Source organism: Muntiacus reevesi, chromosome 7 (genome assembly GCF_963930625.1).
Source record: "Muntiacus reevesi chromosome 7, mMunRee1.1, whole genome shotgun sequence".
Taxonomy (NCBI): domain Eukaryota; kingdom Metazoa; phylum Chordata; class Mammalia; order Artiodactyla; family Cervidae; genus Muntiacus; species Muntiacus reevesi.
Window position 1 is genome coordinate 36,433,668 of NC_089255.1, and position 14,539 is coordinate 36,448,206.

The 14,539-nt window shown below is 40.4% G+C and overlaps 2 protein-coding genes across 12 annotated transcripts in view; one reads left to right on the top strand and one right to left on the bottom strand.

The window, feature by feature from the left end:
- TMEM87A (transmembrane protein 87A) overlaps positions 1–1,641 on the bottom strand; it is a 38,602-nt gene extending 36,961 nt beyond the window's left edge. For 2 of the 3 annotated variants that reach the window (XM_065941378.1, XM_065941377.1), the window contains exons 1-2: positions 1,451–1,641; positions 116–176 (exon numbers count right to left, since the gene is read on the bottom strand). In XM_065941378.1, the coding sequence (XP_065797450.1) occupies positions 116–176; positions 1,451–1,594 (205 nt within the window). In that variant the 5' untranslated portion in view covers positions 1,595–1,641. The remainder of the gene's footprint in view (positions 1–115; positions 177–1,450) is intronic. The other variant, XM_065941379.1, reaches the window with a different exon arrangement.
- The window catches only part of GANC (glucosidase alpha, neutral C), a 68,503-nt gene continuing 55,473 nt past the window's right edge, over positions 1,510–14,539 (top strand). For 6 of the 9 annotated variants that reach the window (XR_010663971.1, XM_065941369.1, XM_065941372.1 and 3 more), the window contains exons 1-4: positions 1,812–2,005; positions 2,372–2,679; positions 4,005–4,067; positions 6,000–6,108. Coding sequence is in view for 8 of the 9 variants with exons in the window: in XM_065941369.1 (XP_065797441.1) it covers positions 2,651–2,679; positions 4,005–4,067; positions 6,000–6,108 (201 nt within the window). In the remaining variant the exon portion in view is untranslated. The other 3 variants (XM_065941376.1, XM_065941370.1, XM_065941371.1) reach the window with 3 other exon arrangements.

Here is a 14,539-nt window from a genome sequence, read left to right on the forward strand (position 1 = left end):
TAAATTTCAGAATTTATGTTGAGTATCAATTATCAGAGGTAGAAAATAGGTAACTTAAAAGTTTAAAGATCACTCAAAAACTCGAATAAAAACTTCATGAAATGCAAAAACTCACATTTCAGGAAGATAGTGGTATTTTTGAAGAGGATCTTTCCAAAACTAAAATAATTTTTCGCCTGCAAAGATAAAGGAGAGATAATTAGCATAAGAATCACTTTAATTCCAAAGGCAGAATATAACTGAAACAAAAACATAAATTTATAAAGTGTTGAAGTTAGTTTTCTTCACACACACACACAAGGCATCAATATCCTTCCGTTTAGTAAAATCCAATCATAACAAAACCGCAGGATTTTGCTGCTTGGTGCAGAGACATGATTTTTTTCCCCCACAGGTCATGAAGCAAGGACTCTAGAAGGAAGGCTGCTACAAATCCTAACCTAACTTCAATCTTCCTGGAAGGTATTTCTTAATCAGTTAATTCCCTTTACTCACTAATCACCATCCAGAATAACCCTTCAGTGCTTCAAATAAACTATTCTATATGCAGAGAGCCAGATCTAACTATCAACCATTTTACAAATAACATGTAAATACCTAAAACTGAGAGCCTGAAGATCACAAAATGACCAAAAGCTGTAATTCTTGCCATATCAAAAACTCAAATAAGATTTAGGTACTATGACCAGTGAGCAGAGCAGAACAAAAGGGCCACTGTGGTTTTAATAAGACTAACGCTTTTTGGCATTTCCAGCCAGCACCTGATTTGTCGGCTCACAGGACTACAGTTCTTACTCAAACGGGGTTTCGAAAGGGTGATAAAAGGCAGAAAGGATCAACCAATCTAGTCAGTTGTCCTTAAGAAAGACTTAACTTACCATAAGAAATTTTAGCATACTGCTTTTGAACATTCTCATGTTAGAATACATCATTTTAAATGCCTGGGCTTCCCAATTACATGGCAAAGCTTATATTAACCATTTCAAAGTCCAAACGAAATCAACCAACTTCGTAAGTAGAACTATCCATTAACAAAAAAGTGAAGAGAAAAAAACAGAAAGATGTCTATTTACATATACCTCTCATCCAACCCGAGGTCACAAGATTCTGCAAAACTTCAGCTGAAAGAGAAACCATTCTCCACCTACACCTCAAGTTTACACGTCTCCAGTCTGTCAATGAAAAGTTCTCTGACTCTGCTAACAAGAAACCGATCCACAGCCACTCTCCGCTCCAGAAATGACCCTGACATTCCTGCTAATCTACCCACAGAAGCGCACGGCTTCCCGCTCCAGGAAGGTGAGTCCCCGTTAAGGCAGCTACACCGACGCTACAGGCAATCCCACCCCTTTGGAAGCGGACTTTTGTGGAACCTTCATGGACTCCTTGGGCCGCCGTAGCCCCACCCCTCGTTCCTCCAGTCTCAGTTGCTCCTGAAGTGAACACTCACCGACGGTATCGGAATGTGCCACTTGGATCGCCCGGCAGCAGCGACAGGTGCCGGCCCTACACTGAAAAGCGACAATGGGGACGTTCGAGCGCCTAGGAGGAGAAGAATGACAGGCACCACCTGAAGCCACGCAGCCACCGCCATCTTCACACCCGTGGAGTGCCTATCGAGAGCATTTCGCCTTCTTCCGGTTCGTCTCGCCCTCTTCCGGCTCCGCTCTGGGGGCGGGATCATCCGGGTCCTCACAACCCCTGGGGGCTTGTTTGTTTTGCGACTCAGTGGCCCCGCCCTCAGGCTGTCGTCACGGCTGAGTGTGAGGCTTAGAACCTACTGCGCATGTGTCGTCCTGTCACACCCTAGTCACCTTGGATTGTTAGGATGATCGCCAAAAGCTACCACTGAGTCTGTCGGCCCTTCTCTGTCCTAGCCCTAAAAGGGTTTGGGGACCAGGGAGGAACACAGTGTGGCGTTTGGCTTTCTCCTCCTTCCGTTCGTCCCAGTCCTCGTCCCTTCTGAGTCAAAATCAGCCGCTGGGGCCAGAAGTCTGGGAAAGCCGTAAGTCTGGCTGCTTATTTAGCGTGTAGTGGTGAGTTCTTGGTTGCCAGAAGCATTTAAGCAAACACTGGAGTTTGGCAGTAGTGGAGTATAACCGATTCCTAAAATAGATGGTGTAGTCGATAACCCCTGTTAAAAGCCCCTTCTAGTCCAGAAGAATATGATGTAGCGTTTGGCAGGAAAACATCAATCTCCAGCAACAACCGGCCGGCACTTCCTACTCAAAACTAAAAGTCAGGAGAGGTCAGGTCAGTTTTCAGTATCTGTGGCGTGACCCTCACTGAGGTAGATGTGCGGAAGCCTCGCTGCAATCCCGCAGGCCAGCTCCACTTCCAGGTTCTCACGCTCTTGATTTTCATCCTCTAGGGTTCTTTGAGTACACGCCTCCTCCGATGCAAAAACCTTTTTCGGTTCCTAAGGAAGGGAGCTCGTCACCAACCACTCATAACCAAGAAAAAATTGCCAAATAAATCTCTGTAGAAACGCTAGTTGGAGTCTAGAAATCCCAGGAGAAAGTGTCGATTTGTCACTCCTTAAGGACCTGCAAGTCCGAGAAACTTGGTGGTGAAGCGCTGGTTATTTAGAAAGACTGACAGTCTAAAAGACCGCCTGAAACCCGAGACCCTGTGAGGTGACTGGGAAGCCATGGAATCAGCTGAGAAAGAGGAAATCAGGTAAAGGTCCAGTGCTCCGGCAGGGACTGACTCCAGGGTCCGCAGAGGCAGGGGATAGATAGTACCTGAAAACAGCATTCTGGATTTGAAGATTTTATTGATTGATTGATTGCATATCTTATTTGCCTGTTTTATGTTTGTGTACTTAATTTCTATCTTTCTCAATTCCCCAGGGAGTGCTCGCTTCGGCAGCACGTATACTAAAATCAATTCCCCAGGGAATTAATTGATATTAATAGCCCCTTATGAAATACTTGCAGGATGGTTAACAAAACTGTGATCGGAACTCTTAATACATGAATTTCAAACATGCTGCTTTCCAAGTTCAGCTAAATACACCTCTTCCTATATCATTGCAGAGTTCATTCTTCAAAACTGAAAAGAGATTGCAAATTTCTCTAATCTTTACACACTTGATTAAAAGAAACGGTGACAGAGATTGAGTCAGTGAACAATTTGATTACTTCCGTGATAAACCATGACCAAGGGTATTGTCTGGGCTCATTTTCATAATATTTTGAAGTTAGTGTTCAGTCATAACTTCCTACACAATCATGGACATGCTTATTACAGATGTGTTCATTATGTGTCTCCATGAAAAATCACTGGTTTTATTTCTTTACTTAGAGCCAGTAGTTGTTTTAATTGGTATATATTAAATACATATACTGAAGTATATATACATCTTGATCATGTTCTCTTCCAGAAACAGCTTTTTTGGAAACTCAGTTTTAAAAAACATTGGCCCCTAAATTGTCAGCATCATCTTAAAAAGCAAAAGATTTTCCTTCTTCATCTGTTTGTATGCTTATTCTAGCACCTTACACATACCTCTGTTACAGCATTTGTCAGATTGATTTATGATGTTGGTTAGGATCTCAAAGAAAGCTTGAATACCATCCTTCATATGTTCCTCACAGCCCAACACTAAAAAAGAATATTCTGAAAGTACTTTGTTGAATAAATAGGTGGGAGGGTTGTTTTTATTGGTTTGGTTTGAGGTTTTTTGTTTTTACTTCTTCAGATTTTATTGTATTAATCATAGCCTTCAGTCATTATTTTTAAAGAACCCTTTCTCATAAGTGACAGTACTCTTTTTCTTTTGCTTTCAAAGCAATCCCAGAGCTTCATGTTTTGTTGTCTACCTTGGGTGGTTTACAAAACAATATTGTTCTGCAGCAAACACATTATTATGTTATGGCCTTGACACAATTTGGTATCACAGTGATTTGTGTCCCATGTTTATATTATAGTTAGAAAAGTTACAAAAATTGGATTCACACACCCATTGTAAAACAGATTTCTTAAAATGTCTTTTTATTTAGTGTTGAAGATGAAGCTGTGGATAAAAACATTTTCAAAGACTGCAGCAAGATTGCTTTCTACAGGTAAGGAGAGGAAGTGTATGACCTAGGCAAAACAGTTCTGAAAATATTTCGAAATTGATGTTTATTAAATTTTTCAAAACTGATAGACTTTCTGAGGAAAGAGTCAGTTAGGAAATTCAGTGATCAAAGAGTTTATTGACAGGAGATTTTGACTTTTACTACTTTAACTTACCCTTGTATTATTTTATAATTAATATGTTACTATTAATTATAATTAATTATATTGTATAGTTATATGTTGTAATTAACATTACTATTTTAATAAATCCACTATTTTATTTTTAAAATCAGTGTTTTTAAACTAATATTAAATTTTTGAATCTTTGAAGAAATAATAATTTTACATGGTTCAAAAATCAAATACTATGAAAAGAAACACATTGAAGAGTTACTCTCATTCCTGTCCCCTTTCATTCCATTCCACACCTTCCCTGTAAGTAATCAGGTTTATTCATTTCTTCTTTCTCTTTCCAGTATTTCTTTTAGTGAATGCATATATTCTTTTATCACAACTATGCTTACACCATATAGCTTTCTATCTATGCATGTATGATCAGTCACTCAGTTGTTTCTGACTCTTTGAGACCCCATGAACTGTAGCTCACCAGGCTTTTCTGTCCATGGAATTTTCCAGGCAAGAATACTAGAATGGGTTGCCATGTCATACTGCAGGGGATCTTCCTGACCCAGGGATCGAACCCATGTCTCCTACCTCTTTTTTCCCCTGTTTAATAATCTATTCTGAAGAGTTCTGCAAGAATACATGGAGTTTGTCCTTTTCACAGCTGTATAGTATTCCATTGGGTAAATTATAATTTATTCAGTCTCTTTCCTCTTGCTAGACTTTGGGTTGTTTTCAGTCTTTTGCTATAATGTCACTGCCACAGTGAAAAGCTATACATATCTCAGGACTTCCCTGGTGGTCCAACAGTTAAGACTCTATGCTCCCAATGCAGGGGGGCATGGATTCAATCCCTGTTCAGGTGATCCCATGTGCCACATGGTATGGTGTGGCCAAAAAAAAAAAGAAAGAAAGCTATGCATATGTCATTTCCTACACATGCAGGTCTATTTATAGGATGAATTTCCAAAAGTGGGAATTCAAGGGTCAAAGAATAAATGTGTTTGAAATTTTAACTATTACTAGGTATCCCTCCATAAAGATTATGTCATTTTGTACTCCCATCACCAATATATGATTGCCTGTTTCCCCAGAGCCTCAACAAATATTTCTTTAAAATCTTCTTTTTTTTTTTTTTAGTGTCTGCCCCTATGTGGTCCTAACACTGAAGTCACCAAACATATCATACAACTCTTCAATTTATTCACACTACTCTAGAGGCAGAAAAATCATATCATTTTAGTTCTAAACAGGTACCTTAGAAGGAATTCTATAGTGAACTCCTGGTCACCTTGTCAAACCACTAGATTATATTGGATTTCCACTAGAATTTATTAATAAGTTTCTATTAAAGTGTACATTTCATGAAAAGAGGGAGAGAAATCAATGAGCTAACAAATGTCACCTATGAAAACTGCCCCTTGGGATTGATTTCCATGGTAGGCCAGTGGTTAAGACTTCATGTTCCCAAAGCAGGGGACACTGGTTCAATCCCTGGTTGGGGAACTAAGATCCCACCAAAAAAAAACTGCCCCACCTTCTCAATAAAGGGGACAAAATACCATCCTTGAGCAGTGTTATTGTGAACAATTTTACTAGTACTCTTTTATTTTGTTAATTGTATTAGCAATCTTATTAATTTTATTAGCTCTCTAAAGTACTTCTGTTAGTGCTTTGTTGAGGTACTAATACATTGCCTGTGCCCAGTTGACTTATTATTGAAGTGAATTTTAATAACTTCCACATGGTGTGATATAGTCTTTTGGAGGCTGAGTCACAGATCATTCTCAGGCATCTGTATCTATCTGCAGGCGTCAGAAACAGCTGCTCTCCAAGAAGTCTACCTATCGAGCATTACTGGACTCAGTCACAACAGGCAAAGACAGTTCCAGGTTCCAAATCATCAACGAACCAGCAAAGGTGAGAAAAAATATTTTCTACAGAGAATTCTTTGTTTCTTTATTTATTTGGGTTGAATGAAGTGAATTTCTACAAAGCCTAGATAAACTATGTTTGCTTTAAAAATAAACTTTGTGAGACAAGTCATGCTATCTCTTTACTATCTACACAATGTTATTTTAAAAGTAATATGCCTGTCAACATATAGATTGCCTTGTATCAGATGCTTTCTTAGATGTTTTACAAATATTATTTCCTTTTAATTAACCTTGAGAAATTATCTAAGAGGTACATTGCATTGTCCCCAATTTTTAGATAAGGAAATTGAAGTCTAAAAGACCACCTGCCCAGAGTCATAGTTAGTAACCAGAATTTTCACCTGTGACTGTAGACTCTGTCAAATACCTGTGCTCTTTCTATCACTGTTAACACAATTTATACTTAAGGTCCAGATTCAGTGAATGTCCAAACCTCAAAATGTGATTGAACAAGAGGAATGATGGTATCTGCTGTTGAATAAGTCTCAAATGTTCCCTTACCCAAGCTGCTTCACTCACAGATCACCACAGTTCTTACATACTGAAACATCAGAACAGTGTCCTAAGTGCTTTTTCTCATCTGTCGGGTTTTCACACTGCTTCCCATGGACCAGTCACAGAGGAAGTGCTGTGGGCTGAGCTCAGAAGTGTGGTTATGCACAAGTAGCTGATGCTTCCAACCTGACCCTCACTTCAGATATTTCCCCATCTTCTAAAGTTGTCCTCAGCTTCTAAGGCCTCCCAGACCAATCTGGTTTAATTGGTAATTCACTGAAGAACATAGGTAAAGACATGCAGTCTCGGTGCTATGACAGCTTAGATAGTAACTCCATCAGCTCACTAACAAATCCCAGTTCTGCGGAGCAGACTGAGAAGTCATCCCCACTTGCACTGCAGCAGTGTGAGCAAGCTCCCTGTGGTGCTGTCACATGTTGTATAGCATTACACCAAGGAATCCCCTCAGAGAAGGCAGAACCAAAACTGCCCCACAATATCAGGGCATTCCCTGTCACATTTAACTTACCCTTCCCTTGTAGCTCAGTTGGTAAATAATCTGCCTTCAGTACAGGAGACCCGGGTTCGATCCCTGGATTGGGAAGATCCCTTGGAGAAGGAAATGGCAACCCACTCCAGTATCCTTGCCTGGAAAAATCTCATGAACATAGGAGCCTGGTGGGCTGCAGTCCGTGGGTTCGCAAAGAGTCGGGCACAACTGAGCAACTGACACTTACTTACACTTAACTTAGCCAGTGAAGTGAAGTGAAAGTGTTAGTCACTCAGTCATGCCCAACTCTCTGTGACCCCATGGACTATAGCCTGCCAGACTCCTCTGTGCATGGGATTCTCCAGGCAAGAATACTGGAGTGGGTTGCCATTCCCTTCTCCAGGGGATTTTCCCAACCCAGGAATTGAACCCAGGTCTCCTGCATTGTAGGCATATTCTTTACTATCTGAGCCGCCAGGGGCAGGAAGAGCAGTGACACAGCGAGGAGGACTACTTTCCATATGAAGTTATAGCGATTTTAGTCCTTTCAAAGATGTAGAATCTTCTGACATAACTTTCTTGCCTGAATTCAAAACAGGGGCTGGAGTCATATCAACAGTTCTGTGTTCTCTGTCACCACTCCCTATTCCCAGCTTCTGGTTATGTAAGGATGCATTTGTGGTAGCAGCACACTTTGTTCATTTCTCCTAACTACACTGATGGGATGGTTAGCCTTTCTTCAAAACCTAGTGCTGCTTCTTATACCACTCATCTCCTTCTAGAGGAATTTCCCCCAACCCCACTTGGCATCTGTGAGACCTTTGAGTTCACAGCTCATGGTACCCTCAAAATCATAGTTCCTTGACTACTGATCCAAGTATCCCAAACTTGGCATCCTTTTGTAGCCAGGTTTTAAAGCTTTTCATGGGAAAACATGGGATAGCATTAATTTATTTCCTAGAGAACCAACCACAATTTGCATGTGGTTTAATAGCCAGTACCCAGCCAGGACCCTGTATTCGGCATCAGCAGAAGCAGCTGGATCCAGGAAATGCAAGGAGTCCACAAGAGACCTTCCAGGAGTCAATAGCCCTAATACCATCAGCCAGGTTGCTTCCTTTCACATTTTTCCTGTCACTTGCTCTTTTTCCTACTTGTCTCCAATGTGTGTGGCCCCAGAGAGCTGCAGCTGTCCTGAGGTCAGGGCAGGAATCCCTTTCCATTCTCAGGGAGGTTCAGTCTGCTGAGCACCTTAACAATCCATGTCTAGGTGACACATGCTGAGGCAGAGTATATTAAGGCACTCAGAATACCAATGTGGGCCAAAGCACAGCTTCTCAATGCAGCTCCATGCCAATGAAGTGAGTGGTGGACCCTCTTACATGGCTTCTTAGAAGACTATCAGTGAGTTCCTTTGTACACACCTCTCTTTGGATCCTGAGCATGAGGGACAGTGCCATTCAGGTCAGGTGCTAGAACCAGAGCCCACCAGATCTGTATGCCTTCAAAGGAAAAGAAGCTGTAGTCCAGGAAGACCCACGGGAGCTTAGCACAAGACAGCATGTGATTCAAAAGGGAGCTGAGGAGTCGGACAAGCAAGGGCAAGTGATCTGGGATGTCAGCAGCATGGCTCCCAAGACTAAGAACTTTGAGGACCTCGTGGAACAGACTCCACGTTCAGTTACTGGAATTAACAGGGCTGTGCAGGAAATCCACACACTCTGATCTCAGGCAGAGTGTGTATGTTTGGGGAGATCACCCTCAAATTCTGAGCTGGACTTCATTTTAATGTATTTTTATTGTCCTCCTTGTCACTTAGAATTGAGATGACTAATAGGAACTTAAGGTTTTGTACCCTCTCTGTTTGTTAGGGACAACAAGGATTCAGATAGTAATTTCTAAAGTTGTCTGAACCTTGTGTCCTGCTCACTGCATAGTCAGGGAGCCACCACTAGTGGTTGTTTCTGGGACGAGATGGATGTTTCACAGGAGATTTCAATTAGGATATGGTATGGCTATAGTCTGGAGGTTTTTTTAAAAGCTGTATACATCCACTTGTTCAAAATGATAGCTTTTTACTTCAGGTTCAGAGAGACAGAACCCCAAGTCTAGGAGGATCATATTCAGCTCACAGCTGCAGTTCTCAGATTTCACTGATGAGGCAAACGCAGCCCTCTTGGTGCCTGCCTACCCCACCCTATTAAAACTCTTAAAGCAATAACTTTGTTGTCAATGTCTGTTGTTAATTTTTGAAATTTTTCTTCTCAATTCCTTTCCCCAACCTGCCCCTTTATAAGCAACCAGGAGACAGAACAAAGTTTCATTCAACCTTTTTCAGCTCACACTGTCATAACACTGGGTGTCTCAACAGACATTTCTTTCTCACAGTTGTGGAGTCTGGAAATCCCAAGATCAAGGTTCCATCCTGGGTGCCACCTCCTTTCTGTACAGTTGACCCTTGAACATATAGGGCTTAGTGGTGCTGACATCCCCATGCAGTGAAAAATCCAAGTATAATTTCACAGATAGCCCTTAATATACATAATTTTGCATCTGCAGGTTCAACCAACCAACAACCACATGGTACTACAGTTTTGTTGTTGTTGGCTGCCTCACTCGGCATGTGGGCCGTGGGGTCTTAATTACCTGACCAGGGATTGAACCTGCACCCCCTGCAGTGGTAGTATGAAGTTTCAACCACTGGACTTCCAGGGAAGTCCCTGTAATATTTATTATTGAAAAACTATTATTGAAAAAAAAATCCATGTATAAGTAGACTCACACAGTTCAAACCTCTGTTGCAGGGTCAACTGTATATTCACATGGTGGTGGTGATTGTCGTTCAGTTGCTTAGTCATGTCTGACTCTGCACCTCCATGAACTGCAGCACACCAAGCTTCCCTGTCCTTCTCTATCTCCTAGAGTTTGTTCAAACTCATGTCCATTGAGTCAGTGATGCCATCCAACCATCTCATCCTCTGTCGCTTCCTTCTCCTCCTGCCCTCAATCTTTCCCAGAATCAGGATCTTTTCCAATGAGTCAGCTCTTCCCATTAGGTGGCCAAAGTATTGGCTCTTTAGCTTCAACATCAGTCCTTCCAATGACTATTCAGGGATGATTTCCTTTAGGATTGACTGGTTTGATCTCCTTGCCGTCCAAGGGATTCTCACCTCAGCACCACAGTTAGAAAGCATCAATTCTTTGGCTCTCAGCCTTCTTTAAGGTCCAGCTCTCACATCCATACATGATTACTGGAGAAGCCATAGCTTTGACTATACAGACCTTTGTCGGAAAAGTGATATCTCTGCTTTTTCATACGCTGTCTAGGTTTGTCAAAGCTTTTCTTCCAAGGAGTAAGCATCTTTTAATTCCATGGCTGGTGGAGAGAGAGCTTATTCTCTGGTCTCTTCCTATAAAGGCAGTAATCCCATCATGACTTTCACCCTCATGACCTCTTCAAAACCTAGTCACCTCCCAAGACTTCATCTCCAAATGCCATCACATTGAGGATTAAGGCTTCAGCATATGAATTGGAGGGCTGGATGAGGCAGGGGTGGGTTGGGAGAAGGGAAAAGATGACACAATTTAGTCCTTAGCAAACATTAAGTTCCTGGGACCATAATATTACAAAACGAAATGAAGTGTCACCAGTGTGTTGCTTCTAAGTCAAGAGCCCTAGGTCTTTAAGAAAAGCTGGTTGCAGGTTCAAATGCCTAAGTTTTCACATAGGGTCTTATTTCTTACGATATAATAATCAGTATTTGACAAAGAAGCTTCCAGAAGAAAATCTTAAAGGCATTATCATTAAAGCGTTGACTGGTTTTTTAGAACTCCTTTTTCCCTGCTATTATTGATTTTTTACTTTCAGTCAAAATTTGACCTCGATCAAGAAACAGAGAATATCTACTCTTGTGACATCAGAGAAGGGAAATTTATGTTGTCTTCTGAAAGTGAAAGTGAAGTCACTCAGTTGTGTCTCTTTGTGACCACATGGACTATAGCCTACCAGGCTCCTCCGTCCATGGAATATTCCAGGCAAGAGTACTGGAGTGGGTTGTCTTCTGAGTATACCTAAAAAGCCCTGTTAGCGAGGCTATGTCTTTGACCTATTTTATGTTGCTAATTTTTGCTCTTTTATGACATAAATGACCATTTGTCAAAATGTTTGCTTTGCAGTCTATTTGCAAATTTTCACCAGAGACAACACTTCTAGCAGCTTTTACAAGAATGCGAGGAAATCTCTGAGCACCTCCATGAAATTACCCCTTGCCTCTTCATCTAAGCCTCATGAAAATGAGACTTGGCCCAACCAGCCACCTCCTCAGCTGATGAGGAACAACTGCCACTTGTTATCCAGGATTATTTCTGCAGAAATGGCCAGGAACAGGCAAAATAGTTTGGAATCTATCTAAGCAATCAGAAACACACCTGGCCAGGCTAATTGCCCTTGGAGACAGGCTAATATCCAGTTTAACTTGCCAGTGTTCTCTGTAGAAGATCAGTGCTTACAATAAACCAATTGGCTGCAACTGAGGAAGGAGCAATAAGTCCCCTACAGCTATTTTAATGAACTCTTTAACCATTCTCTGAATCCTGGGAGGTCTTGACCAGTAGCTGGGAAAGGTCCTTGCTCACTCTTCTAGGCCTTTTACGTTAGCTTTCCTTACAGTGTAGTAGAGAGACCTAGTGCCAGAGGAAAAGCAAGATCTACCCATCAAGGAGTAGTTGATGAGGTCACAATTTCCCTTGTTAGTACCCACCACCATTTAAATATGTCTTCTAGGCCTCTTCTGTTAACTCAGTCACAGTCTCTACTAGTTCTGGGTGAAATTTTATTTTTTAAATTTAATATAATTGTGATAAATCTGCTGCTTGAATATACAAACAAAGCTGTTTTTACCAGTGATTTTTATAATTTGTCTATTTTTTTCTTATAATCAAAGAAATAAAAACTAGACTTAAGGATTGCAAACTACCAGGTTTTATTTTTATTGAGTATGGGAGAAATAAGATAGGAAATGGGAATTTATACTCTCCAGACTACAGAGGTGAGCCTCAGTGAAAAACCAAGTAGAGACTTATAGTACTAAAATGAGCTTCCAAAATGTATTCCTTTCTCTGATAATTTATTTCACTTTCTCTGGTAGGAGAGATTTACATATCTTAAATGTTTCTAAGGGAGCAAAACCCATGCTGTCTCACCTTATTTAAAATGTTTAAAAGTTTTATGTTTCTTATTTTCCATAAATCCATCTTGCTGCAATTTTTATTGCAGTTATCTATGTATTAACACTAAATAATTCTGAGTTTAAGCAATCTAACTTCTGTAACAATGTATTTTTCATAATTTTAAATCATTAATAGCGATTCAATAATTTATTTGGATATTATTTTAAAATAAATGTCCAAACAAGTCTCTAGAGAGCAGGAATATTTAGAAATTCTCAATGTTTTAGATAGAAGGATATAACATTCACGTCCAGACTTTTCGATGGCCAAGTTTTGGTGGAAGTATTGGGCAATACCTGGCAGTTAAGAAGCCCAGGAAAGTGGTTTATAAACTGTCATCCACAGAGCCCTGAGGTTTCTGTGGAGGTGTCTCAGGACTCAATGCAGGGAGGGGAGGGGACTTAAAGGTAGAGGCTCTGAACTTCTTTCTGCTGTCTTCAACCCAAGTAGCTTTACTTATTGGACTTCTGAGAGTCCACTAATGTTAATTTTTTTAAGCCAATAAAAACAGATTTAAGGTTTAAGGAAATGAAGCTATGTTGATGATAATAAGAGATAAGAATGAACCTGGATATTGACTTTGAAAAGGGTTACCTATTAGCAAAATTTGTTTGCTTAAGTTAAAATGAAAACAAAATGGGGCTTTGACACTGATATATATGTTTGCTTGCATAAGATCATATGGGAAAAGCAGGGTTATTGCTACTTTTTCTCCTATAATTAGGATTCTTTCCTAGGCAGTAGCCTCAAGAACAGAACATACCAGAAAAGTCTCTGGTTTAAAACATAAATTTTTAAAAGAAAGTTATTTTACTAAAAATTGGAGGATCTCTGAGTGCATAAACTGGATTCAATATTTGTTAATCACACATAGGCAGACAACCTGTGTGCCCTCTGCTTAGGATGTTCTTGCCCCATTTTGCCTACCCAGAGTCCTGCTAATTTCTGAAGGCCCTGGTCAAGTCCTTCTTCCTCCAGAGAGATGCCCCAGACCCCTCTCCTTATAGTCATCAATATTCCCCTTCCTTGTCCTGGCACAGCACTGTCCTTGTCCTGTCTCAGTACTTATCATAAAATACTTTATAGTTACTACATACATGTTCCATCTCCTCTAAATTGCACTCTCCCTAAGAGTTTAGCCATCCTTTTCACAGCAATCAGCACACTGCAATATTAGATTCCAAATAAATGTTAGCTGAATTAAATTTGAGAGACTAGTGGAAATATATGTCTAATTTGGGAAAGAATACATAATCTGATAGGATTTCAGTCTTACATTTGGACACATTTTCAAATCTTAGAATCCTGATGGCACACTTCAAGTAAATCAGATATACAAAAGAATATTAAGCTTATAAGCAGAATTACATATGATTGGGGGTGGAAGAAAGGAGGAGGTATTGGTCAAAGTGTACAAACTTCCAACTATAATATGATGAATAACTTCTGGAGATTTAATGTACAGCCTAGTGATTGTAGCTAATAGTATTCTATTATATACTTGAAAGTTGCAAAGAGAGTAGATCTTAAATGTTTTCACCACAAAAAAGAAATGGTAATTATGTGACTTGGTGCAGATGTTAGCTAATGCTATGGTGGTGATCAGTTTTGCAATTTATAAGTAACAAATCATGGAGTTGAACAACAAATGTACACATGTCAATTGTTTCTCAATAAAGCTGGGGGAAATAATTACTGATAACTACTGCATCATAACCCTATTTTATAATACAAATATCTGTAAAAGAACTCACAGCCTATTTACCACTTATACCTGGTCACTCCTCAGTGTCCTATTACTGCTTAGGTGCCCTGACTATTTCCTATACTCTGAAGAGGCAAGGTTCCAGTAACATCATTTGGGGGATTTTGTTTTGCTTTGTTTTTGGTTTTTGATGCTGATTTAATATTCTCCCGGTTTCCTATATCTTACTTGCACCACATCATACCTGTTCTGCATTACCTCACGTAGCCTACCCTTCTTAGCTTTTCATTTAACAGACATTATAGTAACAATACATGGGGCTTCCCAGGTGGGTCAGTGGTGAAGGATCCACCTGCCAATGCAGGAGATGAGAGTTTGATCCCTGGGTCAGGAAAATCCCCTGGAGGAGGGCATGACAACCCATTCCAGTATTCTTGCCTGGGAAATCCCATGGACGGAAGAGTCTGGTGGACTACAGTTCATGGGGTGGCAAAT